The sequence below is a fragment of the Bos mutus genome, chromosome 23, assembly GCF_027580195.1.
Source record: "Bos mutus isolate GX-2022 chromosome 23, NWIPB_WYAK_1.1, whole genome shotgun sequence".
Lineage (NCBI taxonomy): Eukaryota > Metazoa > Chordata > Mammalia > Artiodactyla > Bovidae > Bos > Bos mutus.
This window is the reverse complement of record NC_091639.1, coordinates 22,061,632-22,081,638: the sequence shown is the minus strand read 5'-3', so window position 1 is coordinate 22,081,638 and position 20,007 is coordinate 22,061,632. Positions and strand designations below refer to the sequence as shown.

Sequence of the window (20,007 nt, the reverse complement as noted above, 5' to 3'; positions counted from 1 at the left end):
CCAGGACTCTTATCCCATGAGAGAAACACCTCCTCAATTCTGCCAAGACTGGGGGCCTCGCAATTCACAGCTAATTAGCGACTGCCACTAATCATGGTTAAGAAAAGACAGGAAGATCTAGAGTAAATGTGCCAGAAACACTGCTCCCTTTGGTAAATAGAAAGGTCTCCCTCTGCTCCCCTGTGTCACAGGGGAGTACAAGGGTATTGTTTTCTTTTTACTACCACCTCCTGAGTGTCATGGGCTTCCCTCAGTGGTAAAGAGTCTGCCTGCCAGTGCACGAGCTGCAGGGGATGCGGGTTAAATCTCTGGGTCGGGAAAATCCCCTGGAGAAGGAAATGACAACCTACTCCAGTATTCTTGCCTGGAAAATCCCATGGACAGAGGAGCCTGGTGGGCCACAGGCCATGGGGTCACAAAAGAGTTGGACATGACTTAGCAACCAAACAGCAACAACAAGGGGAACAACAGCATGCCTACTTAAGGACTATTTCACAGCCTCCCTTTCAATTTCATGTGGTTGTAAGATGCTAGGCAATAGGATGTAGGAGAAATCTCTTCTGGCCATTTCATGGAGCCTTTTAAAAAATACCACTGAAGCTCTCTGTTCCTGGAATAATGATGTAATGGCCGGAGCACTAGATACCATTTTGGACCACAACAATGTGGACCGTGTCCTAAAGGTCAGACCCCTTCAAAGGAAGGGGGTCCTGAGTTGCTTTTTTTTGAACAGAACTACCACATTGGCTCTGAATCTTCTACTTCTGAATTTTGAAGCCACTTATATCTTTACAAAGCCAAATATTTTTAGGTATCTGTTAATAATAACAGAGCTTAATCCTAAATGAAATCTCCAGCTGACAGAAGAAAGTACTAAGCTTGAGGATAGTTAAAGAGCTTGCATAAAAGTAGGAAGCAGAGTCTGAATTTATTCTAGGAAGGCCTGAGAGCTGCAAAGTGGATGTGGGCCACTGGCCCACAGGCCATCCCACACCTCCTAGTGCAGTAACTACTCCGGGTATTTTGTCCATTTAGTCAATTTTCACATGTTGCCATCAGACTAAGATCATGGCTCAGTGATAGTTTTGAGTTGTATATATATATACATTACATATATTTGGTTTATTTGATTAGATTTGACCAAAAATCTAACCAAAGATTAGATTTGACCTCTGATTTTAGCTAATATTAAATTCTCTTGATTTCAGATAATATTATAGAGTATATTATTGATTTTTCCAAGTTTGGGATTATGTAAAATATTAGTGGATGTTGCATGTTTGGGAGTAGGGAAGGCACAGGATCATGACAATTAACCTACTATCAGTTCAGTTCAGTCACTCAGTCCTGTCAGACTGTTTGCGATCCCATGAACTGCAGCACGCCAGGCCTCCCTGTCCATCACCAACTTCCGGAGCTTACCCAAACCCATGCCCATTGAGTCGGTGATGCCATCCAACCATCTCATCCTCTGTCGTTCCCTTCTCCTCCTTCCCTTAGTCTTTCCCAGCATCAGGGTCTTTTCCAAATGAGTCAGCTCTTCGCATCAGGTGGCCAAAGTATTGGAGTTTCAGTTTCAACATCAGTCCTTCCAATGAAAACTCAGGACTGATCTCCTTTAGGATGGACTGGTTGGATCTCCTCACAGTCTGAGGGACTCTCAAGAGTCTTCTCCAACACCACAGTTCAAAAGCATCAAATTTTCAGCACTCAGCTTTCTTTATAGTCCAACTCTCACATCCATACATGACTACTGGAAAAACCATAGTCTTGAGTAGATGGACCTTTGTTGGCAAAGTAATGTCTCTGCTTTTTGATATGCTGTCTAGGTTGGTTATAACTTTCCTTCCAAGGGGTAAGTGTCTTTTAATTTCATGGCTGCAGTCACCATCTGCAGTGATTTTGGAGCCCAAGAAAATAAAGGCAGCTGCCATTTCCACTGTTTCCCCATCTGTTTGCCATAAAGTGATGGGACTGGATGTCATGATCTTTGTTTTCTGAAGGTTGAGCTTTGAGCCAACTTTTTACTCTCTTCTTTCACTTTCATTAAGAGGCTCTTTAGGTTCTTCTTCACTTTCTGCCATAAGGGTGGTGCATATCTGAGGTTATTGATATTTCTCCTGGCAATCTTGATTCCAGCTTGTGCTTCTTCCAGCCCAGCATTTTGCATGATGTATTCTGCATATAAGTTAAATAAGCAGAGTGACAATATACAGCCTTGACAGACTCCTTTTCCTATTTGGAACCAGTCTGTTGTTCCATGTCCAGTTCTAACTGTTGCTCCCTGACCTGCATACAGATTTCTCAAGAGGCAGGTCAGGTGCTCTGGTATGCCCATCTCTTTCAGAATTTTCCACAGTTTATTTTTTTGAGCCACACAGTCAAAGGCTTTGGCATAGTCAATAAAGCAGAAATAGATGTTTTTCTGGAACTGTCTTGCTTTTTTGAATATCCAGCAGATGTTGGCAATTTGATCTCTGGTTCCTCTGCCTTTTCTAAAACCAGCTTGAAATCTGGCAGTTCATGGTTCATGTATTGCTGAAGCCTGACTTGGAGAATTTTGAGCATTACTTTATTAGCGTGTGGGATGACCTACTATAGTGCTAGCTTTTCATGGCCATCTGCTTAGCAGCAAGTGATTGAGTACAGAAACTGGTTCCCATCAGTGCATGGTGCATAGCTTGTAGCCAGTTCTATCTTGAGCTAGTGACGGCATAAAAAAGATGCATACCCCTTCCTCCACCCCTTTCTCTGTTCCCTCCTCTCTTTTGCTATTGAACAGGTAATACATACACTGGAGGCGGAGAAATGGAATATTGCCGGCTGTATCAGAAAACAGTCACAGTCATCAGCGATTGCAGCACAGGTGAGCTGGTGAGCCCTGAGGGAACTCAGCATGAGAAAACACAGGATACTGGCCCCAGAGAGCTGAGACGCATATCAAAGGGAGGATTTCAAAGAGCCCAGACTCTTACATCTTCCCATAGGTAGAAAAGCACTAAATTCCTTAAGACACCTAGTTTTCTTTTACTAACAGTAATCTTTTATTTCTAGTACCTGCCTTTTGTTGCAAAACTCCTATATATCCTAGTTTCCATTTCACCTTCTTGAAGCAGTTTTCTCAGCGTTACTTGAGGTGCTGCTCTGGAGCTCTAATTTGTTGGCCTGTCCTCTGAAGAAAACACAATGCTTAACTTTTAGGTTAAGATCATGGCATCCGGTCCCACCACTTCATGGCAAATAGATGGGGAAACAGTGGAAACAGAATCAGATTTTATTTTTTTGGGCTCCAAAATCACTGCAGATGGTGATTGCAGCCATGAAATTAAAAGACGCTTACTCCTTGAAAGGAAAGTTATGACCAACCTAGACAGCATATTAAAAAGCAAAGGCATTACTTTGCCAACAAAGATCTGTCTAGTCAAGGCTATGGTTTTTCCAGTGGTCATATATTGATGTGAAAGTTGGACTATAAAGAAAGCTGAGCACCGAAGAATTGATACTTTTGAACTGTGGTGTTGGAGAAGACTCTTGAGAGTCCCTTGGACTGCAAGGAGATCCAACCAGTCCATCCTAAAGGAGATCAGTTCTGGGTGTTCATTGGAAAGACTAATGTTGAAACTGAAACTCCAATACTTTGGCCACCTCATGCAAAGAGCTGACTCATTGGAAAAGACCCTGATGCTGGGAAAGATTGAGGGCAGGAGGAGAAGGGGACAACAGAGGATAAGGTGGTTGGATGGCATCACCGACTCAATGGACATGGGTTTGGGTAAGCTCCGGGAGTTGGTGATGGACAGGGAGGCTTGGCGTGCTGCGATACATGGGGCTGCAAAGAATCGGACATGACTGAGTGACTGAACTGAACTGAACTTTTAGGTGGTGAATATATTTTTTTAGTCGACAATACAAAACTAAAAACAGTAACAGTACAAGGCACATAATAAGTAAATCTCCCTCCCATTCCAGTTTCTTAGGCAATACAGTTTGTTTCCTCTCAGAGATATTGCATGCATGCATATTTCAGCATATGTGTGTATATATTATTCTTTTTTAAATATCAGAAAATTATACATTTGTAACTTGATTCTTTCAGTTAATTCCTCTGTATACACTTTCATTTATTTAATTCCTTGTTGATAAATGTTGTTTCCATTTTTTGGATGACAAGTAATACCACATGAATATGCTTGTATTGATACATATCTTATTTCATACATATATGAGTATACTGATAGAATAAATTCCTAAAGTGAAATTGCTGGGTTTAGGATAGATAGATGAAAAAAAAGAATTAGTTATAGCTTTGGTACCACAAAAGAATTATGTAACATATATAAACTCTAAAGCGTAATTGTGTCATAATCAACACTTATGATTTTTACGTTTTTATGACAGCTTGATGACACACTATATGGTCTTAAACACTAATTGTTGTTTTGCTTGTATTTATTTTCCTTTAGAACATTTATCCTTTAGGTTATAACATTATTTTATTTTTAATTGACTGAATATGTGTTTTCTCTTAATTAATTAATAAGGCAACATATATTAGTTACATTCAATGCATTGCTTCACGAAACATTAAGTTCCCAAAGTTAAACTTTAAACTGTAAATGCAGGATGGGGCTTCCCTAGTAGCTTAGCTGGTAAAGAATATGCCTGCAATGCGGGAGACCTGGGTTGGATCCCTGGGTTGGGAAGATCCGCTGAAGAAGGAAATGGCAACCCACTCCAGTATTCTTGCCTGCAGAATCCCCATGGACAGAGGAGCCTGGCGGGCTACAGTCCATGGGGTCACCAAGAGTCAGACACGACTGAGCACAGCACAGCATGCAACAGGATGAGCTATCAGAGGGCTCTCAAATGTCTTATTTGCTGTTGAAAATCTTCAAGTGACCCCTTGCAGCACGTAGATTGGGCTTCATTTATTTAGAAAACAAATATACTCTGAATTTCAAAGTAGCTAATCTCTTTCTCTGCTTCTCTGTGTACTTTTGCTTGTTTTGAAGAATTATGAATAGTAGCATACCCTCTGTAGTCTCCCTGGCCTTGTTTTCTTTCGCTCAGCTGGTATGTGGCATGTCCATCCATATCGTTGCTTGCAGGTATAATTCAACCATGTTTATTGCTGATGCTGTTCTACAGTTTAGTTATCTATGTCCCTATTACTGAAAGGTATTTGGGTTGTTTTAGTTTGGCATGTCCATTTTTCATTTTGACAAATATTTTCCAAATGGTCATTCTTTGAGATTAGACAGACTTTCCCTATAGCCATTATTAAACAAGAATTTACAGATGTATTTTGATTGAGTTTGGTTGGCATTTCTTTTTATTTATGTCTATCTGAGTCTTCCTTGCTGCATGGACTTATCTCTAGTTTCTGCTAGTGGGGACTTCTCTCTTAGTTGCAGTACACGGGCTTCTCATTGCAGTGGCTTCTCTTGTTGCAGAACAGAGGCTATAGGGCCAGCAGGCTTTGGTAGCTGTGGCATATAGGTCCAGTAGCTGTGTCTCCCGGGCTCTAGAGCACAGGTTCAATAGTTGGGGCAAACGGGCTTAGCTGCTCCGCGGCATGTGGGATCTTCTCGGACCAGGGATTGAACCATGTCTCCTGCATTGGCAGGCAGATTTTTCATCACTGAGCCACCAGAGAAGCCTTCTGATTGGAATTTCTGAAGCAATATTCCTGATCTCAAGGCAGTTTTACAAACTGTTTCATGAGTGTTTTGAAAGAGATGGGAAAGAGGCTTCTGCTCCAAGGAGTCCCAGTAGGGACAGTGACATGCAATAGACCACCCGGGCAGCTAGGGCCAAGCTGGGAGGCTATGGATGTCAGAGACATTTGTTTTAAAACCTGCCAAAGTTTCCACAGCATGATCTTTGAACTTGGCTAGTTTTCTGCATTTGTTAGAGGGGCAAAGGAAAAAAGATCTTTTTGCCTCTGAAAAAGTGCATTGTGACACAGAGGGAAAAAACAAGTCAGATGGACACTGTGGTGAGAAGCAAGGAGGAGTCAGTTCCCAAGAAGAACCTATAGACAGCAAGGGACACCAGGGTGTTTGGGACAGCCCCTCCCCCAGACTTAGGCTAGGAGGGAATTTCACGTAAGAAGGGAGGAGGGCAAAGAGAGATCAGAGTCCAGATTTGTTATTCTCTTCCTTGAAAGGACTGAATTTCTCGGAATCCAGATCCTATCTGGGGAGGGAATCACTTGAACTAGTTTTTCCTGGGAAAATCTGTGGCTTGCCCTAGAGTAACTCAAGGCTATAAAATCCCCAGCTCCAGTGGGCAGTTTTTCTACCGCTCTGGGGAATTGCCTCGCAGTGCTGTCTTTTATTACTCACAGTCCTGGGAGAGCAGCTCTCTCCCAGGGTGCAGTCTTCCTCCAGGCTCTGAGTCCTGCACTCTCCACTGCTCTTTGTTTACCTCTGCCCAGGCAGGGGCTGCCACATGCATCCAAAGGCTCCTTGCATCCTCTGCTTTCCTTTATCTATTTATTCCTCCAACTCGTACTTTTCCTGTAATAAAAAGGTATGCAAGGGCATATACTCCCCGCCCTTCTTTCCACTGAAGCACAACGTGAGACGATGAGGACTGTAGAAATAGAGGTTTGCATTTGAACCCTTACTTGTTGTTGTTTAGTCTCTCAATTGTGTTCCGCTCTTTGCGACCCTATGGACTGTACCCGCCAGGCTCCTCTGTCCATGGGATTTCCCAGGCAAGAATACTGGAGTGGGTTGCCATTCCCTTCTCCAGGGGATCTTGTGGATCCATGGATCGAACCCATTTCTCCTTCATTGGCAGGTGAATTCTTTACTGCTGAGCCACCAGGGAAGCCTGTGGAACCCTTACTTACCAGCTAGCACTAATATGACTGTGGGTAAGTTAGCATCCTGTTTATCCATAAAGGTACTACTACTTCAGAATCCTAAATTACTTAATGAGGTACCATTTAATAAAACCTTGTGCAGTTCCTGTAATGTAATTGGTACTCACTAAGTGTTATTTTCCTATTAATATTCACTTACTTATTCATTCATTTATTGATTTACTCATACATTTGGCAAATATTTAGTAAGAATGGAGTGTCAGACAGCCTGGGAAGTGTTGAAGATACAAGTTAAGACTTAGCCATGGCCCTCAAGAGTCTCATTGATTACTGAGGGGGAAGGACAAGTACACCGATGACATTATTTCTAGAGAAACATGCTCTGGGAAGTTTGCTGAAGGCGTATAGAAGGACAGAAAATGGGCATGTAACCCAGCATAGGATGGAAGAGAGTCAGGGAGGTCTTCCTGGAGGGGACGCTGCTTCTGTTGTATATTCTTATAAATCCATGGTGTTGGGGGTAGAGTTAAAGGGAAAGCCATGTTCAATGATCTGGTGGTGGAGAGCCTGGCATGTTCAAAAATACACAGGGAATTCAGGACCCTGTGCATGGAAAGAAGTGGCTAGACATACAGATCTGCAGCTCAGGGTGGGACTATGGATACAGATGTGAAGTGTGTCAGCAGACAAATAACACCCCTGGGAAATATTCCTGGGATCCTCCTCCCCCTGAGAATGTAAACATTGGCACCAAGGTGGTATAGGTGCCAATATTTACACTCCCAGGGCAGAAAGGCAAAGCAGAAAGGGTATGAAAAAAGAATGATTTAATTTAAAGGAGCTTAACCATCTATTCTCCCACTTCTCTTTCCAATAATGATGTGGAGACCTAAGAAATTGAGGGATGCAAACAAAATGTGAAAACTGAAAGCTGTTTCCTCAAGTCTGCTTTGTACAGCTTTTTCTTTCTCTCTCCAGACCCAACAGCCATCCTTGTCCTGCTAGAGGAGTTTCACTTTTTCTATCACTCTCAACTTGATCTGATGTTTTTTGCCTGGCCACTGATGATGTTTCAGAGTTCTCAAATCTTATTGGACAGTGGGTGCAGGGTACTCCTTTTCTACTGTAGGGGTAGCCGGGAGGTCACAATCATGTTTTCTAAACAGAGAGATTCTTGGAACCTGCAGAAATATCTAAAGGGAGAAGAGCAGGTCAGGGCTTTCAGTCTGTTCCATCAGGTTGCATTCTTCCCTTTCCATATTCATTCTGTTTATAAAAAAGTTTGTCCGCCTCACAAAGTATATTTAAATAATAATTAGTTTTACCAACTTTATTAACTATCTAATAAGAGCTTCAGTTAAAAGAACATTATTTATGTTAAGCCTATTGAAATATTGGAATGAGTTCTTGGGTCCCATTACTTGTGTAGACACTTCTGCAAAGCCAAGTTCTCTAGGCTGGAAACTCCTGAAATAAAATGCGATCATGTGAAATTTATCAGTGAATGAAGGGACAGTAAATTTTCACTGAAAACACAGTAAAGAAATTAACTTGGCTTTTTTTTTTTTTTTTTACAGACTTTTTACTTTGAAATTATTTGGAGCACTTTAAATACATGTTTTGTTAGAAAAAAATGGGTTTTATGGAGATGTCCTGAGACTTTCAGAGAGAGCAGGGATTAACTTGAAATGTTAGGAGATCAGAGTGATCAAGAAAATCCTCTGAGCATGCACAGTTTATGTTCTCTCTCTCTTTTTTAAAAAAATTGTTCATTTACTTGGCTGTGCCAGGTCATAGCTGCAGCAGGTGGGATGGCATGGGCATCTTTAGTGGAGGCATGTGGGATACATTTCCCTGGCCAGGCTGAACCCGGGTCCCCTGGATTGGGAGCTTGACGTCCTAGTCACTGGACCACCAGGAAAGTCCCCTCTCTTTTTGTCCCCAGTCAAAATTTGAAGATCCAGCGGGTAAACAGCTCCTTAGGCATTTGTGAGGTCACGCTAGTGAGGGTCCGGGGTAAGGGTGAGAAAATAGAGGCACTGTAGTGAGACAAGGATATGTGGTTGTTTTGCATGTGGAAGGTGGGAGTCAGTGTTTGATTGTTGGCTTCAGATTGTTCTCAAGTAGTGGATTTGGTTTCCAGGTTCTCAGACAGCATGAGAAGAATGTTAGAAAACTCAAGACCCAGGAATCTAAAGTTCTTTGTAAAGGACATTTATAAACAAAATTTTATGAGTCTGGAAGACACTTAGGAATTCTCTCCAATCATCCTTTTGTAGACCAGAAAGCCAATATCCAGGGAGGTGAACAGACTTGCCCAGGTTAATTGAGTGTCAGCCCTGGGACTGGAACTCATGGCTCTTCTCAGTCCAGGGTTATTTATGTGTTTTCTCCAGGTCAGCTTCACACATTCTGCTAGGCTAGGGTTAACAGGCTCACATCACTCATGGCAACTCTCACGGTCCTCTCCCGGGCACCTCTGTTCTCAGGAAGTTCTCTGACTAATGGCGAGGGGGCTCTTAAAAGCTAAGGGGAGGACCACAAGAGTTAAAGGTCTTTAAGCTAGTGAAGGTCAGAGCTGCGGGCTAGGAAGTCACAAGTCAGGATTAGGAGTGGTGGGTTGTAAATCAGGGGAAAATTCTCAACAGAGAAAGACCATCCCATGTTTGGAACAGGGAGGACAAATGGGTTGATTGTGGGGCCAAGTGCCTAATCATAAGGTACTTTTGTTTACTGACTCCCCAGTAGCAAAAGTGAAAGTAACTTGAGGAGGTTTGATAACAAAGGGTAGAGAAAAACTTGAAAACCACCGTACCTTGAAAACCAGGCAGGGGATTTCCAATTTAGCTGCTTATATAAACTGGAGGCGAGGTCCTTTGCTCTGTCTTCTGATTCTGCTCCTCTGATTGCAGACATGGCCACTGTGGTCGATGTGAGTTGGGATTTGATACTGAGGGTGGAGAAAGGGAGAGGACCTCTGAGTCATGGGAGAGAATCGGGAATGGATGAGGGACAGTGCTGGGAAGTGAAGGGGGCGCTGCTGGAAAGGCATCTGGAAGGGGAGGAGATAGGCATTGTTACTTACTGAACGTGAAGAAAGTTTCCATGAAGAGAACCAGGTCGCTTGGCTCCTGAGTTCTCTTGCATTGAGACCTTGCACTGGTCACACTTAGGGGTACGTGGTAGGAAGTGGGAGTGGGCTTTGTGCTCAGCAGGGCTGGCAAGACTTGAAACTATGGGAATATTTTCTTGATCCTTTTCTGTCTTACCCTGTTTAGGCCTCCAGGGCTCTTAAACTTGAGCTTTCTTCTTTTACCAAAAGAGAGGTCTACAGAATTCATTTATTCTAAGTTGTTAATGCCTGTGTAAGACTATATGCTCTACAAAAGGAACTTGGAATGAGGCTAATGCTTAGCATAGAAGCGTGTGAATTCAGTGAAGAAATGTCTGTGGCATCTAGTTTGGGAAGATATTTTGAATGAAGCCTGAAAGAGGTCCTCCAAGACTTTCAGGTGATAGCACAGGAGTGAGATTCCTTGTGTTCATATTATTGAAATAAGACTCAGATGTAGTCCCTACTTTCTGTGAGTGGGACCCCGATTCAATTAAAGGAGGGATCATATTCTACAACAGGTGGATATAAGAACACAGGAAACAGATGAGCAGGTGATATTGAACATAGCTTCACTACAATGTGTGAGTTATTATTTAAAGCATTAAGAAAGAAACTAACAATACAGAAAAGATGTGTCATAAACAGAATTTCCTTCTAAAGAAGTCATAGTCACAGAGGACATGTGAGTATTCCATTAGGCTGTCAGGTCTTGGGAATTCTGTTTGAGAGCTGTTTTTCAAATCTGGTGTACATCTTTGGATGCTTTCTAGGTGTATTTAGTTTTTGACATTTGACAACATTTATCTGGAGAGGAGACAGGTAAAAAAGATAGGAAATTATCAATAACATTTTGCAATGGATAAGAGGACAAAGGGATAAAACTGGTTTTCTTGCATTATAACCTGGAAATTTCAAAAACAAGTTTCAAACAAGGGAGGGGCACAGCTTGTAAAGGATCTGGAGGACCAGATAGGCAGAGAGGGGTGGGAGCAATGGAGGAGGGGGTACAAAGGGTATAGATGAGTGCAGTCATAGGCAACTCTCTCTTGGCCACTTTTGTCCAGGTGACTGTCCATTCTGAGAAATGGAAACCGATGACCTTCCCTGCCCATCCGGGAGACAGAGTGAATAAGATCAAGGAACATGTGCGCTCTAAGACCAGGGTTCCCGTGCAGGACCAGGTCCTGCAGCTGGGCTCAAAGACCCTAAAGCCGCAGAGAGCTCTGTCATCGTATGGCATCGACAAGGAGACGACCATCCACCTCACCCTGAAGGTGGTGAAGCCCAGTGATGAGGAGCTGCCCTTGGTTTTGGTGGAGCCTGGTGAGGGGGGGCAGAGGCATGAGCTCCAGGTGCGAAGGTCCAGCTTAGTGACCCAGGTGAAGGAGATGATCAAGATGAAGACCGCTATACCCCCTAAGAATCAGATTGTGAACTGCAATGGAAAGAAACTGGAAGATGGGAAGATCATGGGAGATTATGGCATCAAAAAGGGCCATTTACTCTTCCTGACATATCCCTGCATTGGCGGATGATGACCCTGCAGATGGAATGATAGCAGAAACGAAAGAGCTCATTTCCTTTTACTTCTTACTCACTAATCACACCCTCTGAAAATCTCCCAAAATTAATGTGAAAGATAAATAGAAAGAGAAGATTTAGGTTGGGCTGGTGAAGAATGTTGTAGAACATTTCTAATTCATTGATTCTTTCATTTTCACATGATTGAATAATTGCAAAATTGCATATAATACATTATATGTTGATATGTTAGAATATATTGGAATTTGAACACCTCTTAGAGGTAACATTCAAAGCCAGCTTGCAGTTTAATCCTGAATTGGTTCTGACTCATAGAAAAACTCCTATTTCCTTTCCCAATCAACAAAAGTACATTTTAGGTTGTGATCCATATTCTTCTAATTACTGTGTTTGCATCTATTGTTAGTGCAGTGCTTCTTCTATCATATCACTCAAAAATTGTTGAGCTACATTTACTTTCTACTTATAGAGAATAGTGAAATGCTTTATTATTGAACTATTTACTGTGATGATTCCAATCTTATTAATAAATAATTTAGAAATTCAATCAAACAACTTCCCCTAGCCTTATTTAAAGCTATTTGTTATGAAGTGAAACTTGGTACCATGCCCCTTTCTACTCTCTGTTTCTCACACTCTTATTAAACCATTCTTATTTCTGGGGATGATGGTGGTCATGGCAAGATATTCATGGTGGGATCTAGAGATTTTATGCCTCTAGTGGGGGCTCCTTGGGAGTAGATGTACTTTAGGTGGGAACAGATTTTCAGAAAATTGAGTGATTGTGGAGCAGTCTCTGTCCTGACTGCCTAGGGCTCTAGCAGGTCTTCTCTGGGTTGGATGGGGGCTGAGGATTGGTTTCTGGGTTGACCCCAACATTCTGCCCACATTCTGGCTAGTGGAGTGTTCCCCTCTCTGCTTCCTCCATCTCTCTCCCTTCCTTTACTCCTATGTCTCACCACCTTAGGTCTCCTTCCCAATCACCTATATGTTTTCTTGCAGCCTGAAACATGTCCACCCTCTTCCCCACTAGTCTCTTCTCTTGTTTATAACTGTCTCAAGAACCACTTCCTGCAGAAGCCTTTCTGAACTTAATGCACTCAGCACAAACCGCACTTACACGTGTTGCTCAGTATAATTATGGGTCAAGTTCTCTGGGGTGGGCACTATTTAACTGGGTAGGAGGGCATTTGTTTGCACTGATTCCCTGCAATGAGAGACCTGTCTTCTTTTTTTGGATGGAATCTCCCGCAGGGCTGAGTCTATGATTTTATTGTCACTTAGGGATATGTCTGATGACAGACACCATGGGGTCTTCCATGGCCTCCTCCACTAGACTGGGATCTTCATACATCTTCTTACCAGCATACGGACTCTTGACTTGGGGATATGGTAAGCCTGAAGATGGGAAAGGTCTTCCCCAAATCTCACTTTCTTATTTTCATCAGCTTTGGAGAAAGCCCAAGGGCCATTTTCCCCTCACTAAACCTGCACAGTTAAAGGACATGGGGGGTTTTCCCTATAGCACAAGAACATTTCCTGATGGGAGGAAGGGACCTCCCCATTAATCATGGGCTTCTTAAGGACAAGTCTTACGGATTCATGTAGAGAAATGAACAGCCTGAAGGCTAAACCCTTTCTTTCCACTGGGCATTCCCATCCTTGGGCCTTGGGGTAACACTCCCCTCCTTCCCTCCCCAATTGACTCACTGTGCATCTTGTCCTCTCCCCACAGCCCCCAGGAGCCTCCTCGCTGCCCCCTTCACTTCCTTATTCCTGAGGGTGTAGATGAGTGGGTTGAGGGCGGGTGTGACTACAGTGTAGAAAAGAGAAATGAACTTGCCCGCCGTTGGTTGTAGTTGTGCGTGGGTTGCAGGTAGGTGTAGATGGCTGAACCATAGAACAGGCAGACGGCTGTCAGGTGAGACCCACAGGTGCCCACCGCTTTCCTGCGGCTGCCTCTGGTCCTCATGCCCCATACAGCACGGGCCACGCCGCCATAAGAGGCCAGGATGACGGCGGACGGCACCAGAAGGATGCACACGCGGGCAGCAAACATCTGGCGCTCGGTGGAGTCCTGGCCGCCGCCGTCGCAGGCCAGCTGGAGCAGCGCGGGCAGCTCGCAGATGAAGTGGTCCACCCGACCGGGCGCGCACAGCGGCCGAGCGGCCAGCAGCGCGGTTTGCGCGGCAGAGTTGGTGAGGCCACCGAGCCAGGCGGCAGCGGCCAGAGTGTGGCAGAGGCGGGGGGAGGCGAGGCCGGCGTAGCGCAGCGGACTGCATACGGCGGCTGCGCGGTCCAGAGCCATCACCGCCAGGAGGACGCACTCGGCCGAGCCCAGCGCCAGCGATGCGCACAGCTGCGCCAGGCAGCCGCCGCGTTCCAGCCTCAGGGCCCGGCCGCGCAGGTTGGCCAGCAGGGGTGGCACCACGCTCGTGGTGAAGCCCGTATCCACCAGGGCCAGGTGGCAGAGGAAGTAGTACATGGGCGTGTGTAGTCGCGGCTCGCGCACCGCCAGCAGCACCAGCGCCGAGTTGCCCATCAGAGTCAGGAGGTAGCAGAGGAGGACGAGGACGAAGAGGACAGGCTGCAGGGAGGGCCAGTCGGAGAAGCCCAGCAGGAGGAAGCGCTCCTCTGTGCTGTGGTTGCCCTGAAGAGGGAAACTCGCAGGTTTGGAAGGACGATACACAGGGCGATGTGTCCCTTACAAGCAAAGGAAAACCCGGACCATGGGAGTGGGGAGGGGGAACAGATGGCAGGCAGCACACACATGCTTAGGTGTCCACTGGAGCTCATTTACAGATCTGAACCTTTAGTTTAGGAAGGCAGCCATATATTAGTATGCTCTAGTTATATATTTACCAGAAAATTCTATGAGGAAATAGAATCTCCCTCCTAGAGATGAACAGACTTGGGGCTCAGTAAGGTAAAGCATCCCAAGGTCATAGATAAGTGAGTGCCCCTGTGGAAGTGTATTCAGGACTGTTTGATTTCCAAAATCAGTGTTTTATCAGTGGCTTTCCTGCCAGAAGGAGAAACTTTAATTTGTGGTGAATCTCTCTTCTAGGCTGTGTGCAATGTACATGTCACTCCTGCTTACCAGCTACTGTGATGAGCGTGAACAACACAGATGGACACATATGTACCAGCCTTTAAATCCAGAGTCATCTGGGTAGAGAAAGACCACTAGCCAGGAGACCTGGGTTTCACCTAGTAGAACTCCCTTTTGTTAATGATTTGATATGGGGACGTCATTTCATTTCTTTCCACCTCAATTTTTTTTCATGTGTGAACCATTGAGTAAGAACTAAATGACATCTGAAGTTCCTGTACTACCTTCCTGGCTCTCATTTTAATAAATATTTTTTTCACTTTAATAACTATTTTTCAAGCAAAGTAAAAGTGGATGCAAAAGTCTTAATCCTTGAGGTAATGCCGAATCAAATTTCTAACAGTACAGAAACCATCATGGTTGATGTGATGGATAAAAGTCACATAGAAAGCTTCCTACTGCATGGTCTCTGACAGGTTATCATTGTAAGGATAACTTATTTTAAAAATCATATTTGCTGTTCTTAAATTATAATCCTGTATTTTTAATTGTTCAGAAAAGAACCTTCTTCCCCCTAATACAACATTGTATTTGTATGGTTCTCTCATTTATCTTCATTAAAGCAGAACAAGTATTAATGTTTTGATTAACAATAAGGGTTTGGGGGACTTCCCTGGTGGTCCAGGGGCTAAGATTCCACGCTCCCAATGCAGAGACGCTTTGTTCAATCCCTTGTCAGGGAACCAGATCCCACGTGCCACACCTAACAGTTCCCAGGACACAACGAAAGAGTCCTGCATGCCGCAGTGAAGATGCTTTATGCTACAACCAAGACCCGGCACAGCCAAATACTGATAAATAAATAAAAATAATTAAAAAAAAAACCACAAGGATTTGGGAGTCAGACTGCCCCTGTTCCATTCTTGCTTCTCTCATTTCTTACCCGAGCAACCTTGGCCACTGTTGTTTAACCTCTCTGTGCCTCAGTTTCCTGATGTGAAAGTAGAATTGGTTAAGTAGGTCAAACATGTCAAGCTCTTAGATCAGTTTCTGACAATGTAGTAGATGGTGAATGAATGTTAACTATCAAACCCTATTTCATATCAGGGAATAGGCTTCTAGAGGGTTCTTACACTAGGTCAGGACAAAGCTGGTGTGTGAATTTATATCCCTTTTCATATATTCACTCTGACCTTATGTGAAAAATTAGATAATATCCTTACTTTATATAATAAGAGAGGAGGGCAAATGAGGTTAAATAACATGCTCAAAGTCACATAGTTTGTAAATGCCTCTCAGGATTTCAACTCAAATCTGATTAATTCGGGGACCCTTGCTTTTTTTAAAGGAACCAGGCTCTAATATGTTAAGGACTGTGATGGATAAAATTCCATACAAAGATTTACCTTTATTTCTGGATAATATTATAGTCATATCAAAGATGAAAAAAGTATGAAAGCTGACAATGGCGTTAGGGACGTTGAGTTATAAAAAGTCAAATTTTCTAATTCTGTGGCTACATAAATACACAACAGTTCAGCCAGGCAAGCCTTAAGACATTCTTCTGCAAACCCACCAAACTCTGAAAACAGGCACACAGTGGTAAAATTGCACAGACATCTTTACTGCAGGTACACACAAATTCCCAAACAAGTAGCTCAGACACGTTTGTACACACATACAAACACCCCATAATCCCCCTCAAGCATCCAGAACACAAAATATGTTGTAAAAAATATTCTAATCTGTCCTCACACATCATTTGGTGTTCTAGAATGCACCCCTCATCCATAAGACCATTTTTAAAAAGTGGGATGTGGTAATAAACCTACCTTCATGTCTTATTCTTTGGCACTGGTGTTTAGGCCTTCAGCTAACAGATGAGAGGCTGGTCTTGTGCTCCTGCTCTGGATTCTCTGGGTTTGAAGTGGCCGGGGGAGGGATGAAAGAAAGGCCAAGTCACATGACTGTTATTTCTGGAATGGGTGCCTGAGATCAGAGCAGCTACCTTAGGGAAGAAGACTTAGGGTGGATGCTTCTTGCTGGTCAGCAGAGGAATGAATAGAATGACCTGGGGCAAGAAGCCCCGTAAGTCCTGGGATACACTGAGACCCAGGTACAGGTGGTGATATGGGTTCCCGGAGAACCCTGTAATAAGGTTTAGACAAGGCGAGGACCTGATCCTTGTGGTGATGGCAAATCAGTATTGTTGGTAGTGGCAGCAAAGATGTCTTTCCTTAAAAATGTTTTTTAAAAAATGAAAAAAAGCCCACATCTCATTTTATTAGATTTGATTCTTATGTGTCCAAAACAAAAAAAAGAAGCATAAAAATGTTTTTTAAAAAATAGAAAAAGTCCATATCCCATTTTACTGGATTTGATTCTTTATGTATTTAAAACAAACCAACAAAAAGCATAAAAATATTTTTAAAAAAATAGAAAAAAAAATGTTCTTCCTGATTCTTAAGGGCAGAGCAGTTGTAGAGAATGAAGAAGGAGCCGGGGAATTAACCGATTCCTGTTATTTAGAGAGAGGGTGGAGCTCTGGGGACTCTTTGACCCTCTCCCATAATTAGTCCTTCGTATGGAGGTATCCGGAGAGAGAGCTCTCCCAGGGTAGGCAAGGGAAGATACTAGAGGGAATGGTCCTTTTGGGTAGAGTGTCCCTGGCAGTATGTGGAAGCCAGAGGCAGCGCGATTCCTTCTCACATTGTTGCTACTCTTAATTTTTAACTGGTTTAGGATTTCATTCTCTGTAGGGTGACCTTCAGCCAGCTGTTCAACCTAGTGATTCTTGGTGTCACCATCTGTAAAACGTAGGTAGCAACCCTGACCTGTGGGAGATATTATAGATTTGATGAGGTCATCTTCAGTTTTGAACGCAGCTTCGGCTCTCACTTCAGCTTTACCCTCGACACTCCTCATTGCTGTCATTTCCCACCTCACCCACTTTGCTTTCCTTTGAAACACACACATATGTGTGTATCACTTTACATCCCACCAACAGCACACCAGGGTTCTCTTCCCCACATCCTCACTGACACTTATCTCTCTTGTCTTTTTGATGATAGCTGTTGTAATAAGTGTAAGGTGATGTCTCATTGTGCTCTTTTTGGGGGGACGGGGGACGTCTGTGATGGGTCTTAGCTGTGGTGTGCTGGTTCTCTATTTGTGGCACTCGAGGTTAGTTTCTCCGGGGCATGTGGGATCTTAGTTTCCAGACCAGGGATTGAACCCGTGTTTCCTGCATTGAAAGGCAGATTCTTAACCACTGGACCACCAGGGAAGTCCAGCCCCCTCTCATTGTGGTTCTGAGTTGCATTTCCCTGATGGCTAGTGATGTCAAGCATGTTTTCATGTTCCTGGTAGCCCTTTTTTATGACTTTGGAAAAAACATCTATTCAGATCCTTTGTCCACTTTTTGATCAGATTTTTTTTCCTGAAAAATATCTGTTCAAGTCCTTTGACAATTATTTAATTGAATTTATTTTGCTAGTGAGTTGTATATGTTTTTTTTTTTGGAATATTAACCCCTTATCAGATAATATGGTTTACAAATATTTCCTCCCATTCTGTAAGCTGCCTCTTTCAGGGGCCAAGTGAAGACACTTGAACCCAGAAACCTTCACCATGGTCCCTTTGATCTTCTTTCCATGTCTCTCAGGATCTTTCAGAATCCTTGTATTCATCTTGAAATTAACTTAAATGATTCCTGCCTCAATAAGAGTGTTGGAAGGTTGGAGAAATATGTGACTTTCTCCAGTGCCCCCTCTCCCCAGATAGAGCCAGTAGTCTGAAGTCTGGCATTCAAGGCTTCTAAGAATCCAGCCTCAAGTTTCCAGGCCTGGCACGTGTTCTGCTTTTTCTCACATAAACTTGTTGCCCTGGTGGGGTTGGGTGACTCTTTGCGCATCCCCACCTCTGTATCTTTGCTTGAAGGAATGCCCTCCTTGTCCCTTTACACCGACCTCATTCCTCCCTACCCCTCCAGCTTCAAAACAAGCATCACCTCCTCCAGGAAGCCTTTCTAAGCCTCTTCTCACTTCCCACAGCCTTTAGAATTTGCAAAACAAACAATCTTTTTTCACCTTCTGCTTTTCATTTCATTATAGGGCTTCCCTGGTAGTTCAATGGGTCAGAATCTGCCTGCCAATTCAGGGGACTTGGGTTCAATCCCTGGTCCAATATCTCTGGAGGACCCAGCGCTTCTGTTTCTCAGCCCCATGGCACCTGAGTTTCTCCCACTTTCCTTGCCTCTTCCCTGGTTGACCCTGACAGTGACAGTACATACCCTAGAGAGACAAAGAGGGTGCCAGTGAACAGAGTGAGCACCCACTCATGTTTTCTGGACTGAGCTGAAACCTTTGTCTCTATTCCTCAGCCACTCCTGCTTTCTACATCTCTTTTCTGGCTCCCAAGGGAGATCCTCTCCTGCCAGGCTCTCCAGTCCCTCCCTGGGACCCTGATCTGTGAATGTGAGAGAGCCTGGGGAGGAGGTGAAGCAGGGGGATCCGAGAGTGCAGGCTGGGGAGGTGAGATCCATGGGTGAGTGTGCTGCTCCTTAGCTCCTAAAAGAGGCTGGCCCAGGGAGCCCAGACACCAATTTCCCTGTGAGCTAGTGAGTTTTCCTCTGGGCTTTTGTGGTGGTCCTTCTTTTTCTCCACCAGCGGGTCACCCTGCCTGCACCCCTCCTATTCCCATCCCAGTCACCTCCCACTTCAATTCTGCAGAGTGAGGGGAGGAGGCCACTTCCGGAGCAGATGTCTAGGGGTGGGGCACACTTTAGAGGGTGGGTCCTCTGAGGATGGGAAAGTTATGGGAAAGTTTGGGGAGAGAGGTGGGGAAGAGGAAGCCTGACAGAAAGGGCAGTGGGAGGTGAAGAGGAGGACCAGTGGTTGTTGTGGGCAAGGGCAGGATCCAAGAATAGAGCAGGATGTGAATAGGGGTAATAGCTTCTAGGTGTCAGGTTCAGGGAGGCAGAATGGAGTGGGGGGTGATACCCTCAAGCATGAAATCTCTCAATGGCCTCCCCAGCTTAACTTTCCCCTATCTTCATCCTCCACAGACTAACTGTGACATCCATGCACTTTGCAACTGGGGTTCAGGGGAGAATGTGGCCTCTTGACTTCCCCTTGTCTTTTCTTCTACCTCTTCCTCTTTCCTACTTTTATGGTGACTCTGTGTTCCTTTTCCTTTTTGCTCTTTGGGCTAGTACTCAGCCATCTCTTTCCTTTTACTCCATCTCACAAGCCTGACTGTTTCAGTTTTCTCTGAACCAAAAGCTCTGACTTGTCTTATGATGAAACCAGGTGGGTGGGATTCATTCATTTGTTCATTCAGCATGTATGTAGAGGCAAGATCACAATGGCCAGAGAACTTGGTTGGGCCAAAGGAAACCTAGGATTCTGGTTCTGCACTAGGTAGCTTTGTGACCATGGACACATTTAAGTCTATCTATGTCTTTGT

The 20,007-nt window shown here is 44.1% G+C and overlaps 2 protein-coding genes across 2 annotated transcripts; one reads left to right on the top strand and one right to left on the bottom strand.

The window, feature by feature from the left end:
- The first annotated feature begins 9,613 nt into the window (after positions 1–9,613).
- Positions 9,614–12,031, top strand: UBD (ubiquitin D). Its single transcript, XM_005911506.3, has 2 exons — positions 9,614–9,764; positions 11,012–12,031. The coding sequence occupies exons 1-2, from the start codon at positions 9,747–9,749 to the stop codon at positions 11,480–11,482; spliced, it is 489 nt and encodes a 162-aa protein (XP_005911568.2). The 5' UTR covers positions 9,614–9,746; the 3' UTR covers positions 11,483–12,031.
- An 830-nt stretch (positions 12,032–12,861) lies between these two features.
- Positions 12,862–14,261, bottom strand: LOC102280387 (putative olfactory receptor 2I1). Its single transcript, XM_070361399.1, is given in 3 exon segments — positions 12,862–13,338; positions 13,341–14,192; positions 14,258–14,261. Coding segments are annotated over 3 exon segments (999 nt in total). The 3' UTR covers positions 12,862–13,195.
- Positions 14,262–20,007: the final 5,746 nt, after the last annotated feature.